General features: G+C 33.2%; 1 protein-coding gene across 1 annotated transcript in view; it reads left to right on the forward strand.

Moving 5' to 3' along the window:
* Positions 1-21,900, forward strand: part of LOC149795736 (putative ATP-dependent RNA helicase DDX41) — a 63,935-nt gene extending 42,035 nt beyond the window's left edge. The window contains exons 7-15 of the mRNA XM_089965645.1: positions 96-249; positions 2,842-2,978; positions 6,913-7,075; positions 9,131-9,334; positions 11,780-11,876; positions 14,218-14,367; positions 15,718-15,789; positions 19,637-19,747; positions 20,888-21,900. Coding sequence (XP_089821771.1) covers positions 96-249; positions 2,842-2,978; positions 6,913-7,075; positions 9,131-9,334; positions 11,780-11,876; positions 14,218-14,367; positions 15,718-15,789; positions 19,637-19,747; positions 20,888-21,024 — 1,225 coding nt within the window. The 3' untranslated portion in view covers positions 21,025-21,900. The remainder of the gene's footprint in view (positions 1-95; positions 250-2,841; positions 2,979-6,912; positions 7,076-9,130; positions 9,335-11,779; positions 11,877-14,217; positions 14,368-15,717; positions 15,790-19,636; positions 19,748-20,887) is intronic.
* The last annotated feature ends 1,099 nt before the right edge of the window (positions 21,901-22,999 follow it).

Raw genomic sequence — 22,999 nt, forward strand, 5'->3', positions numbered from 1 at the left:
AGAGTCCATTATGAGTTTTACTTTTCCTTGGACCAGATAAGGAAATTTTCAGATTTAGAGTTATGACTTTATACCTGATGTTATCACTCTTACAGGTTGATGGGTCGGGATATGATTGGTATTGCCTTCACTGGATCAGGGAAGACCATTGTCTTTGCACTGCCCATAGTTATGTTTTGCTTGGAGCAGGAGAAGCGTCTTCCTTTCATCAGGAACGAGGGACCATATGGGCTAATTATCTGTCCATCAGTAAGTTCTTTCATCATTTCTGTATATTTCCTGCCATGAATATTTTGCTGTGTTGTTTCTGATGCTATCAAAACCTGACTACACTTGGAGTATTATTTAACTTATAATTCTTCCCAGTGAGTGAGATCTGATAAATCATCTAACAAATCTTACTGTGCCATGCTTAAAAGTTTAAGCGAGCCATTTTATGCATGAGAAAAGCTTGCAATGGACTTTAAGTTTGCATAGTTGGGTCTTAGAAATAGACCTTTCCACATGTCAATTACCCTTACTTATCTCATTAACTATTTACCTATAATTTATTGGAAGGTATAATTTGAAGTCTGGTGTGATTAGTTACATAATGTAACATAACGTGGGATAACATATAAGAATGGTTCCCATAAATTTAACTAAAATATAGGAAATATGGATCAATTTGCACTCATATGTTGTTGTAATGCTGTTTGTTTTGTCTTTGCTCAAATTTAGGATTTATCCTACTTAGTATAACAAGTCTGTAAAATTTCAGACTATTTTTTATGAATTACAGAATGTTTTCTTATGTAAATGACTGTGATCTTGGATTTGAGCAAATCTTGGAAAGGTCTGTTACAATAAAAAGGAATCACTAGTGGTTGGAGAATCCGCATCGGATTAGGGAGGTCGTGGGTTTGAACCCCTGCCAAGTCATACCAAAGACTAGAAAAATAGTATTAGCAGCTGCCTTGCTAGGCACTAAGCATTAAGAGGTTAATGTTAGGACTGGTCGGCATGGTGTCAGGATAATGTGACTGGGTGGGACATTATGCTACATGTCTGCTGCTTGATGCCCCAGTGCTAGACATCACTATAAATTGCCACTCTGAAGACATCATAGCGATGTGACTGAAAAATTGTTAAAGCTACATTAAAAATCCAATGCACAGACACACAAATAAAAGATGAATTAGAGAATATGCTAGACTTGGTGACAGGAAATCCTTCAGTTTGAATGGCCAGCACGTCAATATACATCCTTTATTAGATTTAATGTGGAGCATTAATGTCAATCAAAATGCAGCATTTGGCGTCCGACTTGGCAGTAACTTTTTCTCCAGCATGTTTCAGTATCAAACCAATAAATAAAATTTTCTTTATGTATGCCGCTGTGTATCATAAGCTGGAGAGTGATAAAACTTTATGAGATTTTGATGTTGAGGTGGGACTTAAATCACTCCTGACTGGTATGCTGGATACTATTTTGTCACTCAGAATAGTTTGTCTTCCTAATAATAAGGATTTGGCAACATTTAGCTCATTTAGCTTTTTGATCTTGGAGGCCACCAGGCTATTAAAGGGAAATAATCCAGATTATAATCTTGGGGAAAAAATAATCAATCTTAGAGAATTTGCAGATTTGTCTTGAGACAAAATATAATTAAAAAAAACCTTGTGGATGTTTTTTTCTTACAATCAAGCTAATATGTTTTAAAAACATTGTGTTAGACTAACAAGAAATTGATTATACAACGTTCTTTGTAACTGATGTAAATTTTACTTTTGTTTTCCTTATTTGTGTGATTTGGCATACTTTGTTTTTCATTATTATGCATTATAGAAATTTGGATCCATTCATTTTCATTTCAGTTTGTGTTTTTCTTCAGGCCATGTTTTTGCATTTCAGAAGAAACAGAACCATTTGAATAAAGAATTCTAATCAAATATAAGAATTTTTAAAAAATTCTCCAGATTTTTTAGGAATCTTTTAATCAATTTTCTGTTAAGAAGAAAGAGAAGAAAATGCTTTAAATATTTAAAATTCAGATTCCATGTATTGTGATGGATATCGGTATTCGCTTATTAATATTATGTTTAATGCAGTACTGCCAAAATTCTTCAATCACATCAGTACTGTCAGTACTTTGATTCTATAATAATAATGATATATGAATAGTGTTCATTTACCACACATGCCAATCATTATTCTTTTTTTGTAATCATTATACTTTTTTTCACTGAATTACATCTTATGCTCGCCTGTATATGGATTATGCTTTTCCATTACATAAAAAAAATAAAAAAATAAAGCAATACATAGTTAAATTTGTCATTTATATTATCATCTTTTTAATTACAATCCTCGTAAAATTTTAGAATATTCTGAATAGAAAGACCGCTGCATAAGAATAGCATACTATATGCACTTTCCTAATTTATTGTTTATAGAAACTGTATATGATATGACCCATTTCCAAGAAAACAGACTAGTTTCTTTCATTTGAAACTTGGCCTCACAGAGTAATTATATTGATAAACAAGTTAGTTAGCAGCCCAGCATGTGCCTTTAAAAGAAATGGCATCAGATAATAAGTGAAACATGCTTATGCAATTTGACTTGTGGAAGAAAATTCATAGATCAGATGAGTCTTTTTAAACTTCAAAACATGTCTAATCAGAAAAAGGACAAATCGTCACCACTTTACAAATTGTAAGGAAGAATATGAGAGTGATGCAGTTCAACACTCAAATTGAGCACATTGCAAATTTGTGGAGTTCTCGATCATTTGCATCACATCTGACCATTAAAGGAAACTGTATGCTTCTGATAAAAAATATGTATACCTGTTTCAGAGAGAGTTGGCCAAACAGACAAATGAACTAATCCAGTATTTTTGCCAAGCTTTGGAGTCAGCTGGCTATCCTTCCCTTAGAGTATTGCTTTGTATTGGAGGCACAGCTATAAAAGAACAGCTGGAAGTGATAAAAAGGTGGGTAATTTTATATATCTGTCAGGGACAAAATTAAGTTATACAATAGAATGGAACATGTGCAGGCTTCTACATATAGAGGATACATGCTTAACCAGGATCACCTATCCCTCTTTGGTTTTAATCACTATGCAATGGAAAGACAAACCACACTGGGAAGAAAACAAAATGACATGAAAATGAGACTAGATGATTGTGTAAAGTTTTGATTCACTCTTGTTGATGCTTGGTTCAGTTCCTTTGTGCATTATGGGATTTCTGATCAGCAATTTTCTGTGAGGGGCTTTGACTAAGGCAGATTAAATGAATAATAAAAATAAAAATAATAAAATGCACCAACTCATGCTTTTAAAGTAGAAAAAGTACACGCTGTTTTAGGAAGAAGATTATAGTATTTTTGCTAAAGTAATTTTTGTATGCCATGTGTATATTATTGACACAGTCTTAATGATCTCAGTACTTCATCATGGCATGGAAATGAATGGTATCTGCGTGGTGTCAACAACAGATGAGAGGACATGCTTTTTTGTGTTTTTTTCTCCGTAGACTGATAAAGTTATTTCAGTACAGACTAAAACTAATGTTTCCTAAGAAGTGATGATTTTTATGAACCTCTTTATTATGTCTACTTACATAGTTCATCCTTGTAAAATTTTGGCAATAAGATGGAGGTGGTTTGCACAAAGAGATCATTTCTATAATCTTTGTAAATTCACCTGGCAGTAAGGCCCCTGCATTTATTATTAATCTGAATATCCATTAATAATTTCTTCTTACCACTCAGGAGGCCATGTATTTTTATCCAGTTTTGATGATTCTGAGAGTATTGGTTGATGTCATCAGGATCATGTAGGAGTTTAAATATTCATATATATTAATGAGGTGACATTGCATCTGAGTGTTTGAGCTTCATACCACCCATATGACTATATTTATGATCTGATTTTGATCATACTTAGAATATGATCTTACATAATTAAGATCTCTGACAAGTTTTATAAGAATGATGATCCAGGCATAATAATGAGGTAATCTTGCATCTGATCGGGTGAGCATGTATCATCCTGATGTTGGATGAGTTTGGTAATGAGAAATATTCATGCATATTAATGAGGTGATCTTGCATCTGATTGGGTGGCCATGTCACCACTGTAGAAGATGTATCTAGGAGCTGATTTTGATCTAATTAGGAGTAGTCTTGTATTATCAATCTCAAACATGAATTTTTACCTAATTTATGAGATCCACATGTATTAACATGGTGATCTTTTATCTGATTGCCTGAACTTGTTACCATTCTGGAAGATATATCTCTAAACTGATTGCGTTCAAAATTGGAATGTTGACCCATATGATCAAGATCTCATGTGAATGTGCTAATAAGTGAGACTTGTGCATAATAATGAGATGATTTTTTATCTGATTGGCGGGGCTTGTTACCACTCTGAACAATATATCTCTAAACTGTTTTTGATCAAAATTGAAATGTAGGCTTGTGTTATCAAGATCTCGCATAAATTTGCTAATGAGTGAGACCAATATGGTGATCTGAATCTGATTGGCTGGGCTTGTGACCATTTGATTCTGATTGGCTGGGCTTGTGACCATCTGAATCTGATTGGCTGGGCTTGTGACCACCCTTGAAGCCATATTTCTGATTCAGTTTTGATCAGAATTTGAATATGGGCTTAAATTATCCATTTCATAGAGGAATTTGATAATGATTAAAATTCTTGCAAATTAATGAAGTGAACTTGTACATGATTAAATAAGCTTATTGACACTATGCAGATTTTGATCAAATTTGGTATGTTGGTTTATGTGATCAAGGTCTCATACAAGTTTGATAATTAGGAAGATCAGTGCATATTAAAGACTTGGTTTTGTTTGTGATTGGTTGAGCCTGCTACCACTCTCATTCTCATTTGATTTTGAGTGAAGAGGGTAAATGGACTTAAGTCATAAAAATCTGAGACGCTGATAATTTTATGTGAAATCCACACATATTATTGAGGTAATCTTGTTTGTGATTGGTTGAGCCTTTCTAACTTTTGTTAGACATAAGGTAAATAAATTGGCTAATTGATGAATTTTATTAGAAGTGAATCCTATGCATATTTGTTTAGGTGATTTTTACCACTGTTGAGACTGTATTATTTAAAGGCTTTTGATCAAACTCTGTTTATCATCAAGATCTTTGGTAACCATGATTATGAACAAGATTAGCACATGTTAATGATGTGTTCCTCTGTTTGATTGGCTAAACCCATGAACTCTCCAGTAACTTTATTTTGTATCAGATTTTGTTCTTACTTCTTAAGAAATTTTATGTTACCAGAATATGGGATGAGTTTGATTATGAACAAAATCAATATATTTATGAGGTAATCATTTATCTCATTGGCTGAACTTGTTAACATGCTGGAGACAAATTTCATTTGGAATTTGGTTTCACTTGGTAAATAAGTTTGTATATTCAAGTATAATAAGTGAGATCTGCCCATTGTAATGTGGTGATTGTGCATTCAATTAGATGATCCCATTACCTAAAATCTTGAGACTATAATTCTCATCCAGTTTAAAGGAAACAAAGGCATACATGCCGACACTTTTGGCATAATCATTATGCTTTTTTTTATAGTTATGTTTTACACTAGACTATATTGTTTATGCTTTTTAGTACGATACAAAATAAAAATAAGGTAATAAAATGTTGTTTTTGTCACTTTTAGTATCATCTCTTCAATTCCACTCATACCCATTTGAGAATATTTCTTAAAAAGATGACTTCTGTGTGAGAATAGCATAAGAGTAATTTCCTTATTTGCTGTTTGTAGCAACTGTTTAGGACCCATTCCCAAGTAAACAGATGGGTTTCTTCAGTTTTGAACTTTGCCTAACAGATTTATTTTATTGATAAGTTAGTTAGTGAACCAGTCTTTACTTTTAAAGAAAATTGTGCCAGATGATTAGTGAAAAAATTTACAGTTTGAGTTGTACATGTACTAAGATAGAAAATGTTAGAGCAGACGGATCTTTTCAAACTTCAAAAGATGTCAGAAAAAGGACAAATCAACACCACTTTACAAATTTTAATAGAAGAAGATGAGAGTGATGTAATACAGCACTCTTAGCACCTGACCATGATCATTGCAGAATTCTAGTTCACACTCACTCAGCTAAAGTTACACAGTCATGTAGACTAGTTGATGTGAGTGCTGAATATAAATAATTTTTCAGTTTATTTTGTGTTTGTATTCTGGTTCTACCCTTTGTGACTTGAATTTTGACAAGCTGCAGAACCAGGTTAGTAATCAAAATGTATCTTTTTCATAATTGCTGTAGATTACACTTTTTATGCCCAAATTATGCTTTTCCCCCACTTATAATAGCAATAATTACACTTATACCTCTCAGAGTGGGGGTGGGGTGGCATGTATGCCTTGGTAAATAAGATTTGTATAATCAAGACCTTTGTTGACTTCATTTATGAGCAAGAGTTTATAATTATGTTTTTTTTTTGGGGGGGGGGCAAGATTATAGTAAAATATGTAACATTTACATGTCAAGTTTGGAGACAGATTACATATATATATATATAGGTTCTGTCCTTATATTGCTACATAAGAATGCTTAATGCAATGGTCAACTGTTGGGTAAGCTAGTTGAGCAATATCAGGCTTTTAGTATTATTGTTGTTGCACCAACATTAATGAAAAGCAGGACATACTGATAATTTGTACCATAATTTTGTTCTCATCAACAGCTTTGTTTAAGTTTTGATTTAGATTTTAATTTGTCTTATTATTAATCTTACGATGGAAGGGTTAAACGTAAATTGACTGAATATGAGAAGTTGCTGTTAAAGGAAGGTGTCGATGATGATAATTTAGACTGTTATTTGGCTCATAGAAAGTTATCTTTTATATTTCAGGGGCGTTCACATCATAGTTGCTACACCAGGACGTCTGATGGATATGTTGAACAAAAAGATGATCATGCTTGATGTTTGTCGTTATCTCTGTCTAGACGAAGCTGACAGGATGATTGACATGGGGTTTGAGGAGGATGTCAGGACCATTTTCTCCTACTTCAAGGTTTGTTTCATACATTGATTTTATAGCGTGTGTAATAACATACTCACTTAACACATGTGTGGTCCAGAGGGAGGCAATAAATATCACAAGCTCCAGTTGATGCATTAGTTAGTATGGTCCAATATACAGTCTTCTCAGTAATATGAATGAATGGAGTGTTCCCAGAATAAACAATTTCTTGTAAACTTTGGCCATGGTATGTGCCTTCACATAACTATCTTTATGGCATCCATTTTTGTGTACATCTGAACATTGTCCACATGTTTTGTCCTTATTCTACATTAAGCTTGTTGTTAAAGTTTTAGAGGTTTGGAGTATACAGTGTTCCTCAAGTCGATCCTTCTGTCTGATAGGTACAATCTTGTTAATGCAACTAGTCATCAGTGTTTGACAGATTGTTATGAAACTTAATAAATATTATAGTCATTACCAGATGATGTACATATTGAAAAATCACTTTGCTCCCACAGTTTGTGTTAGAGTTATTTGCCCTTTTTATCTTGTAGCTTAATGCTGTGTATGACACATCTTTTTAGCTTATCTAATTCCTCAGTTTCTATTGGTTGCCATGAAACTTGAATAATGTTATGGTTATCACCTATATCAACAAATGTCTTGACTCCGTCATTTTTTTAAAAGAGTTATAGCCCTTTTTGTCTCTTAGTCTAATGTAATATATAACACAATCCCATTAGTAGAACTAGATCTGCAAATTTTAATGGATTTACACCTGAAGATGCTAAAAAATCACATTGCTTCTGTAAGACTTTTGTTATTGCACTTTTTGTGTTGTGTCTTAAAAGAATGTTTAACAAAATATTATTAGCACAACTATGCCTCCAGTTTTTTTTATGGATTGCCATGAGACTTGGTCAATATCATGGTCATTACCTGAAAGACATTCATGTCGTCACTATGTTCCCACGAGTTTTGTAAGACTTATTGTCCCATTTCACTTGCAGCTGACTTCACTGAGAAACAAAATCTTATGAATGCAAATAGTCTCACAGATTTTATTGGATTGACATGAAACCTAGGAAATCTTATGATCATCATCTGAAGATCACATATCAACACAAATCTCTATGTCCCTGCACTTATTTTTGGAGTTATTGTCCTTTTTTACTTTGAGTCTAATATAGTGTATGATAAAATCTTGTCGCATAATATAGAAATAGACCACCATGAAACTTTTTGGTCCTTTTCATCATCATTTGAAGATTTACATATTAACAAATCCCTTTGTTCTTGCCATTTTTAGTCACGTTAATGCCCTTTATGTCCTGCAGCAAGATGAAAATATGGGCATCCTAGGAAGAACTCTCATTTTTCTGGTAAATCAGTATGGAATGTGCTGCAAGACATAATTGAAAAAAAAGAAACAGCTATATCAATCAGTCAAGAAATCTGATACCTTACCACACCACAATCTCAAATACATTTACCAAAACACTTTCAAAATACTCCTCACAAGAGAATTACTCTGAAAACTTCCACAACCTCAAAATTTTAAATCTGCTAGTGCTGAAGATTGCAATGAACCTTTTGCACTCAGATGGAGCCCATGATACTTTAGCAAAACCAGACATTATCTGCTGTTAACTTTTAAAACACTTGATAGAGCCCTCAATACACTGTAAACATTTTCAATAAAATTTGGGTAACTTCCCACAGTCTTATTGTGAAGCAACAGTAATACTAGTAACTTTGTAGTAAAACTAGTACCTTTATAGTAATACTAGTACCTTTACCTGGAAAGTATAGTAATACTAGTACCTTTACCTGGAAAGTATAGTAATACTAGTACCTTTACCTGGAAAGGACCATACCTACCCTTACAGCTAACATCCTATATGATTAAGAAGATGTATTTGCAAAATTATGGAATGGATGAAATATGACATACACTATGGTATCTAAAATCCAACAAACTACTATCAGACATTCAGTATTGATTCAGATAGTGCCAGGTGGATTCAGCTGGTTAATGATATCTATGAAAGAGATGCTTACATGTAGATTTTAATTTTCAATATGTTTTACATGTTTTTTTAGGGCCAGAGACAGACATTATTGTTTTCTGCCACCATGCCCAAGAAGATCCAAAATTTTGCTCGCAGTGCCTTGGTCAAGCCTGTGACTGTGAATGTGGGTCGTGCTGGTGCAGCCAGTTTAGATGTGATACAGGAAGTGGAGTATGTGAAACAGGAGGCAAAGATGGTGTACATCTTGGAATGTCTACAGAAAACATCACCACCAGTATGTATATGGTGTAAATTTGAGCAAAGATGTAATACACATCACTTCTGTATAAAGCCCTGATCTACACATTCATTCAGAGAAAATCTTGTGACACTATTGAGGATTAGCATATGAGAAGGATTTTGGTTAACAAATTGAATGGCAAGGACAGAAATTATGGAAACTTGGCATGATGGCCTTCAAAACAAAGAGAAATTTGATTATTTGTTTCTGATAGGTTGATAATTACTTGACCTATTCATTTCTTAAGTGGGTATGTGAGAAAGCTTGCCAGTAGCTTCTCATGAGTCAGTGGTTCTTTCCAGGGTTTTCCTGGGTTCTTCCTCCACCATTAATACTGGCTGCCATGTATAGCCTATCGTGTGCTGAAAAATGGCATTAAACCCTACAACAACAACATTTCTTAAGCATGATTTATATATGCACCAATTTCACACATATTGGTCATTTTAATTGTTGAAGTAATTAAGATAGTAAAAGTGATCAGAGGATATCTAAGTTAGGGAGTCATTTTGGAACATGCTATGACCTGACACTGGAGATAATGAAGAGTGTATGCCTGACTCATGTTGGTTCTTGGTGTTTGCATAGCATCACATCTAGACATGAAACACAGGTTGCATGTAATCTTAAAGTACTTAATCTGGGTTGAGAGAACTAGTTATACATTTGAGTAATATTACTAAAGTTGGAATGGAATTTCATTGGTAAAGTTTCTGAGACCTTATGTGAAACTGGGAAAAACATTAAAAACTTATATTGTTGTACTGGTTTAATTTACATTTTAAGGTAACAACACAAAACAGAACCTATTTTAATTATTTGTAACAAAGTTACAGCAGGGGACAATGTATGATACTAAATGTTAAATCTGGGACAGAAACAATTTCTGTTTTTCATTTCTGATTTGCCTAACATTTGTTTGTAACTTCAGGAAATAAACTCTGCTATTGCTTGTTTCCATCCCTCCTGGAAAGATGAAGAAATGTGTCATTTCCATATATATATATATATATATATATATATATATATATATATATACATATATATATATATATATATATATATATAGAGAGAGAGAGAGAGAGAGAGAGAGAGAGAGAGAGAAAAAACTCTTCCAGATTACCTCCTTTATCAAGGTGGCTACTTCTATACCAGATGTTTGCCCTGTTAAGTTTTGCTACAGTATGAGTAACATCGCATCACATCACCTTTCCATATCCATCAAGATCGTCTTTTGTTCTGCTTGTCATCAAAAAGTGCTGTACATTATTGTGAATTAAGACTTATGCTGGTGATTGGTAATTGTGATTTTTCAGCGATATTTATACACATTTTCCAGTGGACTTTTTAATATTGTAAGTCATGTGAAATATTGTTGATATCTAGATCTTTTTCTGCTTTTATTGTGCGCACTGATTGAATTTCGCAGTTGTGTTGATAATGAATGAATATAGTTATTAATTTTGTTAAGACTTTTGGGTTATTTTCTGTTTTTTTGTCATTAATTATCATTTGCGATTTACAATGGTGACAAGATATGCTAAATGCAGGATGTTTAAAGTCAGCAAAACTGGAGAAAGATATTAATTGGAGAAAATTATCCAGGAATATCTACCTGATCACAGCATTGTGAATTCCTCCCACACTTTACCTGCATGCATGTATCCTCACTGATCTCTCATGCATGTTGAAAGTAACAAACATCAGGTATATAGGTAGCCACCTAGTTATGAAATGGGAAGGTAATTTTCAATAGTTTTTTCTCTTGTCCATGTGTTATAAAAACATTGAGACCAAATAGTGGAGTGTAATTTTGAGCATTAATGTGATTGGGTAAGCATTCTCAGAGAAAGATATTTTACTGCAAAAGTTTTTTTTCTCCCAAGGATTGCAGTTCATGAACCAGATTTGGTATGAAATCTTGAATTTAGTTTACTTCTGACTTTCATTGACATCCTGCACAGGTGTTATGCCGCCTAATTGTCCTATCACATTAGGTCAGTGAAGAATAACTTTAACAAGGTTTGTTGGATTTCAACCAAATTTTTTAAATGGTTTCAGGTTATAGTGTTCCTTGGTATTATTTACATGAGTTTTGTCCTCTGATTGCCTGTCCTCCTATATGGTTTCTGCAGCAAACGTAACCAATGGTTGTTGCTTTTCTCTCAAGTTTGTTGAATTTCAAATAGATTTCGCATGCATATTTGTATTGATGAAACCCTCAATGAATTGGGTTTCTAACTATTTGTGTCATTATTTGTAGGAGTTATGTTATCATTTATAGGAGTTCTGTGCCCAACTGACCATTTTCCTAACTTTGGTTTACGAAAACATGTGTAAAGCCAGCTAAGGAAATTGTAGCAAGCAGTTGGGTCCTTTGCAATATACCCATTACTAGTAGTTGTAATTGAATTTACTATTTGTTTGCGTTTCTTTTAGGTTTTGATATTTGCAGAGAAGAAACAGGATGTTGATGCCATCCATGAATATCTTCTCCTGAAAGGAGTTGAAGCTGTAGCTATACATGGAGGCAAAGGTATGGCATTAGTATATATAGTTTGTTAAGTCATATAATCTGAAACAAATAGTTAACCACATCTTTGTTAGCCAAGTTTCCAATATGATAACCCTGTCCACAGGCTTGACATATTGAGCATATATTTCTGTGCTTTGGGTCTGTGAATTTATTGGATGTGTCGGCAAGCCCCCTCATCCAATCAAAATTAAGTTGTTAAAATTTTAACACTGATCCTACATGATTGAGATGAGGGGAGCACACAACTTGAATGGGCTGATAAAAAAGCAATTTTCCAATGCTGATTTGTTTTTGTACAAATACCTTTCACATCGATTTGAGGGTTAACAGGTCAAAGGTCAAGTTCATTGTTTCTTTAAAGTACATTAGTTCTACATCACATACCTAGACCAAGGTGTTAGGATGGCTTGCACTTTGGTAAGGAACAAACATTGATTTTGGGGTCAAATGGTCCCAGTCTCTTTGCTTGGAACAAGAAAAATGGTTTCCACAGAAACATTTCAGTTATCAGTATAGAAGACTGTTAAACACAGGGTGGTCAAAGAATATGCCATTCACATTAATTTTCTTGTTACTTGCACTTGAATTCATTCATAGTCAGCTATTCTTGAGAAACAGAGAAAAAATTTGCATTATACTTAATGACGAAGAATGAGATAGAATACATTAGCCGATTAGTTGTTTAGTCAAATAAATAGCGTTTGGTTTTTCTTGGCAGTGTTTAACTGTTCTGTTAACCATCTATCCATTTGCACAAGTTTGTTATTGCTAATCAGCTTGAACTACTTGGAGAACATGGGCTTTTCACCAGACTACTTCTATTGATCTCTAGTTAGTCCTTGACAAATTGATACCAAATGTATCCAGTATGGTCACTACGGTGACTAATTTGAAAATCTTATTATCATTGAAGAATATTAGAGATGTTTTAGACACTCAGCAGTTATAAATGAATATTTGTATCTTGAATTCCATGACATTTTATTTCCAGTCCATAGACCATCTGTCCATTCAAGGGACTCTTGTTTTTCTAAAGTGTGCTCATCGTAGTTTTTTAGTTAAGCTGGGTGTGTGATAGTTATATTCTTTTAACTTTTAAAATCTTAATACAAAAAGACAGCTTGGCGTTGAGAAAATTATTTTGTAAAACTTTTTTGAACTTAAATTGTTTTGAAAAATCTGCATATTTTATATTCATTCAGTTTGCATCCTATGACTGATGAAATAATTATACTTTTTGATTTTTAGAATTAAAAATCAGTTTTTCAAAATAGCCTGTGTTTATGACAGCTTTTTCAAGGGGATATTGTTGATTTATTATGAGTATATGTGTATATATACTTTAACAGCCTGTGCGATTTAAGTCTAGTCTCTTCGTTACTCAGTAAGATCACAGAATCAGCATAATTTATATCAAGTATGTGTGTTGGATTCACACTCAAACATTTTAAATCATTTTTATCAGTCTTGTTTGACACACCCATTTTTCAGACTGAAAAGTTTAAGCACAAGGTGCTGTGGAGTTGGCTATAGCAGGCTTGAGGTCAACTATAATGACAGTAATTCTCCCATGATAAACAGGCCAGATAAATTCATTATGGGCTTATCACTGATGAAATATGGCACATTAAAACCTGTCTTGAGAGATCACTTGTCATGAGTGATCATTATGTTTTGGCAGAAGCAGTGGTCTTTCAAGACAGGTTCCACTGTACATTCCTTTCTTTTATGTCATTAAAAGTGGAAGGTGTTTGTTTGTGTCTGTGTTTAATGTGAAATCTATGGTGATGGAAAATATTTCTTTAGTCTCATAGAAGTCTAGGAATTTTGCCATGCCTTGTTTTTTTTGGGGTGGGGGTTATTGGCATGCATAATATTCTTAACATGTGGTTATGTAAATTGCATCAACTTTAAATTAGTGTTTCCAACACCAGCACCAATAACATGACATCAACATATTTATTTCTTGCACTTTGTACATCAAGAAATGGAATGGTGGTAACTCAGTTGGTAGAGTCTCAGACTCATAATCCCAGGGTTATGGGTTTGATACCCACCCCAGTCAGCCTGGGTTGGCTGCCTCATTGTGTCCTTGGGAAAGGCACTTAGCTTCCATTTGCTTGGCAAGATATAGGCAAGAATGTGTTAAAAGTGCCATTAAAACCAACAACCAACTAATCAGCCCTTTACCCCAACTCCCAAGAAACCTGCCTGAAAGGCAAGTAAAACAATGAAGGCTTTTGGGAGGAAAGTAGTGTTTGGAGGTAATGAAGTGTTAGTTCTCAGTAATTTCATTTCATGGCAGGCAATCATTAATTTTTTTTCTAAATAATTTATTTAGATCATGAGGAACGTACTTGGTCCATGGAAAAGTTCAGGAAAGGAGAAAAAGATGTATTGGTTGCAACAGATGTGGCTTCCAAAGGACTTGATTTCCCCGATATCCAACATGTTATCAACTATGACATGCCAGAGGACATAGAAAACTATGGTCTGTATTGAAGTACATTTCAATCTGTCTGAACAAAATTATTGCAACTGTTGGACAACACAAAATCTCATTATATTTACATGCTTTACTAAGAATTTGAACTTTTATTGTGTGAAGATGGTTTCTTGACTTAAAGTGGTTCATTTTAGCTTATTTCTTTAGGTGGTTGTGTTGTATATGTGACACTGACAGAATTTAATTGCAATGTAAATACAGAAAGAATTTGATTGAACTGTAAAACAATTTTTTTTTTTTTTTAGGATTATATCAAAACTATTAAAAATGAAAATAACAGTTTACCACAGTTCAAGCCAAATATTTTAGTCTTTCATCTGTTACTGAAACATATGACTTAACTTTTTATTTAAATAAATACATTTGAAGTTAAACACAATCTTGTCATTGTGAAATCTGCAATGTATATGTCATAAACTATATTTCTTTTATTATAAAATATTAAAACACCATAAACTCAAACCATAAACTACAAATAAATGTGCATGTTATATCTGGCAGATTGACATAAATGAATGTTTATTGCAGAGATCATGTTTTACATCCAGAAAATTTCAGTAAGAAGAAAAACATAAGATAATAATTTTGAAATTATGGACTGTTTAATTGATTAAAATGACAATTAAAATGATAAAAAGCTATAATTCAGAATCAGCATTATACAATTTTAATAGGAAGTCATATATTTTAGTAAATTTTCTTTTAAAATAAAATCTAAATACACTGTAAATAACAAGATGCAACAAAATATTGGTCATTGAAACTGGTGGTAGTGCCTACTAGTGGCAAGAATTTAAAAAATAAAACCAATTAAATAAGTCTTGTGAAGTGAAAAGTTCTTTCAGTTATGTATTTTGATTGGATTTCAGTGTAATCATCATAAATGGGGTATGCTGACTTTATTCAAGCAAGAAAATTTTAATCGACCATCAACAAAGTGTCCTATTTATCTATGAGAACCTAATTAGTGCTGTGTTTTGATCTATGACTTGCAGAAGTTTATTCAATTTGTTGTGATCAATTCAGTGTAGACCTGCTTTATAATATCATGTTAATTTCATCTTTTGTGTCGTTATTAAAGTATCTAACATTAATCATTGGTTCACCAACATTATTTGCAGATGTGATCAAGGTATACAAGGGAACCAAGCAAAATGCATACTTGATGCATGAAAACAATACATCTCCTTACTATAATACCTGTAGTGTATTGCAGTGAGGTGCCTGACAGTGCTATTACATGTGTACATACATAAAATACCTGTGATGCAGTGCAGTGTCTTTTACGACTTTGCCACACATTTTAAAACTATTTTTGTGTTGTTCCTTTTATAGTTCACAGGATTGGACGTACTGGTCGTTGTGGTAAAACTGGAGTAGCAACAACCTTTGTAAACAAGACTGTTGGTGAGTAGATACATAATAGTAACCAAACCCATTTGAACTGATGTTGTATACCTTGTTTATTTGTAGCAAGGATTAAATGTTTTATGAAATGTGCAACAGAAATAACATAGTTTGTATTAACTGTTCAAGGATAGTTTTAACACATTTGCATGTCTAAAATGATATGATTTTGCTAATCCGTCGGTTTTTTCCATGCATGTAGTAAAGTAAGCATGCTGTATAAATCTTTGTATGTCTTTGTTTTTTAAATCAAATATACATATGTACATCTGAAAACAAGGTAATTTCCATATATTTCCTGGAGTTAAAATTAGGAGAATATTCTGGCAGTTCAGCAGGTAGGAGTCTTGTACAGTGCTTTATGAGGGAACATGATATTAAAGGAGTTTCCAACAGAACATTTCCTGATAGTACATTAAACAGTGAAAATAGAGTTAATAATGCAGAGTTACATTATAATTTATTCTTCTAAAGGTTTATCTATATGTTAATTATGTGGCGGTGATAAAATAAAATTTGACTACTTAAAGAGGACCATTGATGACCTAAGCTATAAGATGGGTGGCTGTATACAAATGGGGCTTTATTATTTGGGGCCACTATATAAAGTTTAGAAAAGGTTGCCTTGCTATACTTTCATTTTAATTATTGTTGGTGTTAAGTAAGATGCTAATAGCTCTCTTCTAATGGTGATGATGTGAAGTTTCCAGATTGTTAGCCTTTCAAATCGCATGTTCTGTATACTTTGCAAAATACGTGAAATGAAAATTCCACAGACTAGCTTTGGAAGATAAAAACCCACAGATGGAAAATGTCCTCCCTCACATAGAACAAATCATTGAGATGCAGTGGCATTGTGTAGGTTGCAGATGGGATATGCATAAGAGGGTAAACCTCTAGTTTAGTGCATAGCCTGCCAGTATCCACTGAATGTTCCATTCTTTTGTTCAGAATTTTTTATTTTTATGTGAACTCAATTAAGGAAGTTTTTTGATGATGTACCGCGAGAGAAAATTTTGGACTTTGTATGGAAGGCGGTTTATATAACAAATTTTGATACAGTATTTTAGGGATTTTACATATTTTTTATTTTTTATTTCAACACTTGTCCTTTTTATCTCCTTGTATTACTTATTATATTGGCATGAATTATCATTCTGAAGTTCATTTAATTTCTTAATATTTTTTAAAATTATTTTTAATATGTGCCATCTGTAACCAGTATTGTGCTGTCATGATTAAACATAAATATCTATATACGTTTTTAAAAAAACTAGGATATGTCATCCTGTTTTGTCTTTCGTACCTTTTTAAAGCCACTAGTGTTGGACAATAGTTAAGAAAGAATGTATAACTCGTGTATTTAGGCAAGAAATTATTTATGTTGAACGTGTTTCCTGCAACAAAACACAAATAATCCACATGTATTAGCTACGTTTGTGAAGTAACCTTAAACTACAAAATGTAAGTGTTGATCACTGTTATATATTTCATGCTTCACTGACCTTGTTTACATTTTGTGGTTCGAGTGTATTTCTCATGCTCTGTTCATGCTATAGTCATTAGACTACATGATTGCCTTCATCTCTATACTTTACCACACCCTTACCAAAAAAAGGTTACTGTGACCAACATTACACATTTTACTAGATTAAGTCTTTGCATTTAGCTCCAGTCTGTTCTATTAAAACATACATGGGACCCAGGCAAGGCTCTTTTAAATGAGGTACTCGCCTATAGATGCAATTTCAAATTTTCTTATCATTTTAATATGAACTCTATGAAATCAAAGTACTCTGTCATATATTTTTTTTTAAATACCTTCCCTGTGTAGCAAGTGTGTTTAAATGGAACAGCCTTCATAACCATATAGGATTTTTGCATAGACAATTATAAGAAACTTGAAAAGAGGATACATCTTGTAATTACTATCCCCTCATCACAAAAGTAGGTTACAATAACATATGTATGTTTCACTCTGTTTTACATTCATTTCACAATGTAATTGAATCATCAGTCATCTCTCTCAGTACCAAAACCTTACCACAAAGGAAGACCACTGATGCCTACATTTCAGAGCATTTGGTCAAGTTTTTGCATTCAGCTCAAGACCAGATAGTTTTTTGCACCCCCCCCCCCCTCAACTCAGTAAGCATGGTAAATGCATCTTGATTATTGCTACACAATCATCACAAAGTTTGCTGCTTTTACCCATATTTTATACTTCACTGAATTTGGTAATGTACTTTTTGCAAAAGAGATCTCTTTGACCCACATTTCATGCTTCAGTGATTTTAAATTTTTACATGCTCTTTATGGTCCAGTTACAAAGCCTGATAATTCGATGCATTTCTCTTACTACTATGATCACAATGATGCTAGATGCTAGAAAAAGGTATACATCCTATCATACTCAGAAGACCCTTTCTAATCATTACAGTTGCAAGTAGTAATAAATATGTTTATTCAGTGGTTAACTTTCCATATTCAGTTCTCTCCTTATATGCAACTAATATTACATCTCTTGTTTCACGATATACCCTATGTGACAGATCACACTTCTCATTTTGCATTGAACTTGCCTATTCATGTGACCTAGCCCAACCAATGGAAAGTTACTAAATCTTCTAGAAACACCAAAACCCCATTAGCCAATGAGAAATTAATCCAAAGGTGCCATTAAATTTTATTATTAAGACTTATTATTAATTGAGAACACATATGTAAGCATCTGTTTATAGATCCTATGCAACATTATGCTCTTAACAGACTCAAGTCATGTGGGTAAACTTTAACAAGAAAGATATTCAGTACAATTTACAGCCATGAATACAAATTATAAAATTAGATAAAGTCTTGTACCATGAGTTACAAAAGGTCCAGATACACTTAACAGAGCATAGGAATTAGATTTAGTGGACTCTCTGGTGAGCCTTAATCTGTAGTGGTTATTCAAGGTAATAATTGATTCATGAGTTTATATTTATACTACTTTCTCACATTGGGGTTACTCAAAGCCAGTGACTTGCAGTCAGTGGAATCTGGTTTGCTGTGGTGGGCAGTGGTAATAGTTTGTGAGACAGATTGTGAAAACCACGATTTTAAAAAATGCAACTGTCTGATTAATCTTGTTTTTTGTACTCATTATAGTACTTTAGTAATTTGACATCACAGTAAAGAACATTCTTTTTCATTATGTCTTTAATGATCTATCACAATCGGTAGGTGCTTGGGTTTATAGGTCATTTTGCATTTTTTCAACACAATACTATTGATTTAAAATTTATTAAATCTTGTGATCAGGAACCTATAGTTAGTTGTTTTGTTGAATTGGTTTTGGTAATTTATGGGAACAGAGAAACATTTCTCTTAAGGAGTGGTCATTGTTGATAAGGAAGGCCATGTATGGCCTGAGGTAGAATTCTTTTATGCGGATCAAAATGTACAGCATAATTGTGTTTTATGTTAGGGTATGTTTAAGATAATATGTGAGAGGATACAATTTATACATGATGTGATTTGCAATTAAACCAGCCATCATTCATCATAATTGATTGCAGAATTTTGTATGTGCATCAATATTCAGGGCACCTGTTTAGGATGTCCTCATGGATAGCCCATTTGGAAGAGCACCTTGATAGTGTTAAGGTCCATAGGGAGTAGACATGTCCGACGCTGGTTTATTGGGGCATAGACTTCCAATGTTATATACATCAGTTTTCCAGAAGATTAAAGTGCTAGACAGATATCTATTTCCCAGCAAAAAATTGGATACTGAACAAGTTTTGAGGGTATTTTTTTTGGGAGTATTTTAAAAAAAATCTGTATGCATTCTTCTATTTTCCAGATGAATCAGTTCTCCTTGATTTGAAGCATCTATTGATTGAGGCCAAGCAAAAGATTCCACCCTTCCTGGCCACTTTGCATACAGAAAGTGAAAAGTATCTGGCAATTGGGGGTAAGCCACATGGAGGCAATCCATTTGTAATTGCAATATTCTGACTTGTCTTCTCTTTCTTTCTTCAGTTCTTAAAGTGGTTGATTTTTTTAAGTATTTGAACATACATGTTTCTTAGATAAGTAGTTTTTGACAATCAGTTGTCAAGCTCCAAAATACTTGTAAAAGTTTGTTAATTAAAATGGAAACTAAAACAGCCATTGTCCATTTTTGTTGGAATCATTTCTTGTTAACCCACTAGTGGTTATTTTTCATGAACAAGTTGTAAAGTGCGTTGTTTTTTTTTATAAATTTAAAGTGGAACAAATGTCTTAGGCCTTCGAGGTCACAACCCATTTTCTTGTATCATTATGTGATAGGGCATCAGGTACCTTGGAAAAATTACTTGTACCCCATCACATGTAATTGCAAGTTCCAAGTAAACCAAACCAAAACATTACACCCAAATTTATTCCACATGAAGCCAAAACTTGCTAATTTGGGCTTATACTGTTGGTCCACATTTTCTATCATCAGTTTTCTTGTTATATTCACTCTAAATGTAGTAGGGGTTAATATTATTAATCCATGCAGATTTTATGTACTGTTGTGGGGCATTTGTGTTGCACGAATACATTTCTTGTTTTCACATGGAACCAAATGTGCTTTAAATATAAGCTCTTATCCTAGGTCCTTCTTTTTTCTTTGCTCTATCTCTCTCTCACAACTAGATTATCATCTATGACTGATTTGGATTTTTGTTTTACTTTATGGGGTTGAAATTTTTTGGTATTACTTGTTACATCAAGTTTCAAACAGAAAACATGCATGGTAATTAAGTTGAACCTATTCAACCTGCACCCAGTCCTTTCTGAATCAATTTTAAATTTCTTCTCTCTTCCCCTCCCATTTGATCCTTAGTTTTATCACAAGAGTAAACTGTTTTTCATCTTTCAGAATAGAGGGATTTCAGTTTACTGAAAATATTCTTTATTGAAATTAAAGAAGGAATAATTTTATACCAGAAGTATAAATGGGTTTCAAGGATATTTTTTAAAAAAGATTTTGGTCTTGTAAGGTTTCACTGTATATTGTTAATACTTTCACATTCTCATTTTTATAGTATTAGGTATTAAACTATATGCTTTTCTCATTTTGCAGATGATGTTGGTTGCTCATATTGTGGTGGCTTAGGTCACAGAATTGCGGATTGTCCCAAACTGGAGGCTCTCCAGACTAAACAAGCTCAGAATATTGGACGTCGGGACTACCTATCTCACAACAGTGCTGACTGGTGAAAAAGGAGACAATCTTTTTCATGGGAATGCCAGTTATTCAAAAGATTGGATTTATTATATGAAATAGGCTCAGAATATTACACATTGTGACTGCCTGTTTCACATCAGTTTAGACTGGTGAAAACATGGTTTTCAACTTGAGGCAGAAAATGTCAACATAGTTTACCATTTCAGTACACTTGTAGACATTGTGTTTTGTCACATAGTTGCAGATTTTTAAATTAAAAGATTTAAGGTTTGTGGACAGATATATACTTAGAATAATGAATATTGTGACAACTTATTTCACAGCAGTGCTGATTGGTAAAATTGCATGGAGACAAATCTGACCAATTCATGAGAACTTTTTATGAGAAAGATGTAATATATTAAGATATGTATATATTGTATTTAAGCTCATCAGTACTCCTTAGTTTTTTGCAGATTTGATGCTTATTACATGAACAATAAAATGTAAGGCTGTTATAAACAACTCCCACCCCTGTCTGCATTAAACTGTCATCAAAGTACTGGAAATTTCAACACTGTAAATCTGTCATACCATTTTAGTTTCATGGAGACTACATGACTGCATTCACTTCCTACATTACTGAGAAAATGGTTTGGAGTTCAGTGTTTTATAAATATATTTCCATTGCAATGATGTTTATCAAAATATGATTTCTTTATACCAGATCTAATGTAGAGGGATTCAGGTTATCATTAATCCATAACTACATATCGGTCTACAATGAATGTTTACACATGCTTATGCATGAGACTCTCTGATGCCAGAAATATAACTATTCATAATTGATGATCTTTTGGGAGAAATTTACACCTGACAACAATAATCATGTAATAAGAGACCAGAATAATAAAACCTGTTCATTGTGATTTTGGCTTTTCTTTATTTCTGCATAAGCAGATTATTACAGTTTTAACTTTAATAGGATTCTATAACCAAATCTGTCCTTGTTTTTTAAAAAAAATTACTATTAATCCACACTTTTGAAAAGCCTTTGGGTATAGAAGCCTATTTTAACAATTTCTCTTAATACATCCTTGTATTTAATTTTTTTTTTTAAAACAACAATTTCTTATTTCTTGGTTGGTATTTTTAAAATTTGGCATTATTTAAGGAAGATTCAGTATGGATTAAGATCAAATTCTTGTGGTTATGGCATGGGGTCAATTACAGGTGCTCAGTTGTTTGGCACAGGGTCAATTACAGGTGCTCAGTTGTTTGGCATGGGGTCAATTACAGGTGCTCAGTTGTTTGGCATGCGGTCAATTACAGGTGCTCAGTTGTATGGCACTGATCACGATTACAATTACACTTATTTGGAAACCATGACTACAATTACAAATACAGTTATGATTGCTTTGTATTTGCTTGTTCTCTGTTTTTGTTTTGAGCAGATATCCTACATTGTGTAATTGAAAAGCAAGCAATTTTAACTCTGTGTTTATTGACAATTATTTACACACAAATTAACATAGCAAATGAGCACTACTTGGCACTGTTTAAATCCCATTCACATCAACAATTTTAGTTGTTACCATTTCTTATTGTTTCTAATCATGATTACACAGTGTGATGAAGGATGATTGTGTTTATGATTAAGATTATAGAGCTTCTAATATCCATGGTAATGATTACAGCTCACACTATAATCGATTACATTTGATTACGATTTCAGTTGTAATCAGCTCCAGGCCTGGTACATACATTTATTATATTGATTTATGTACATCCATATAAAAGCTATGTTGGCAATGGAATTTTGTGCATGTGCTTTGTGCACTACCTACTTTGTATGAAGTTACACGTTTTCCAATGAGTCAATCTAGACCTGGATTTAACTTGCAGAAAAATGTGGTGAAAAATCAGTGAGTAGATGTTTCTAACAAATTCTGAGGGGATTTCTTTTGGTGATAATTGCTGAAACTGGGGAATCACCCTCATGTACTCAGTGAGCAGTCTTGTCTATTC

The sequence above is a fragment of the Sinohyriopsis cumingii genome, chromosome 7 (genome assembly GCF_028554795.1).
Source record: "Sinohyriopsis cumingii isolate HCF-2022 chromosome 7, ASM2855479v2, whole genome shotgun sequence".
In the NCBI taxonomy this organism is placed as follows: Eukaryota; Metazoa; Mollusca; class Bivalvia; order Unionida; family Unionidae; genus Sinohyriopsis; species Sinohyriopsis cumingii.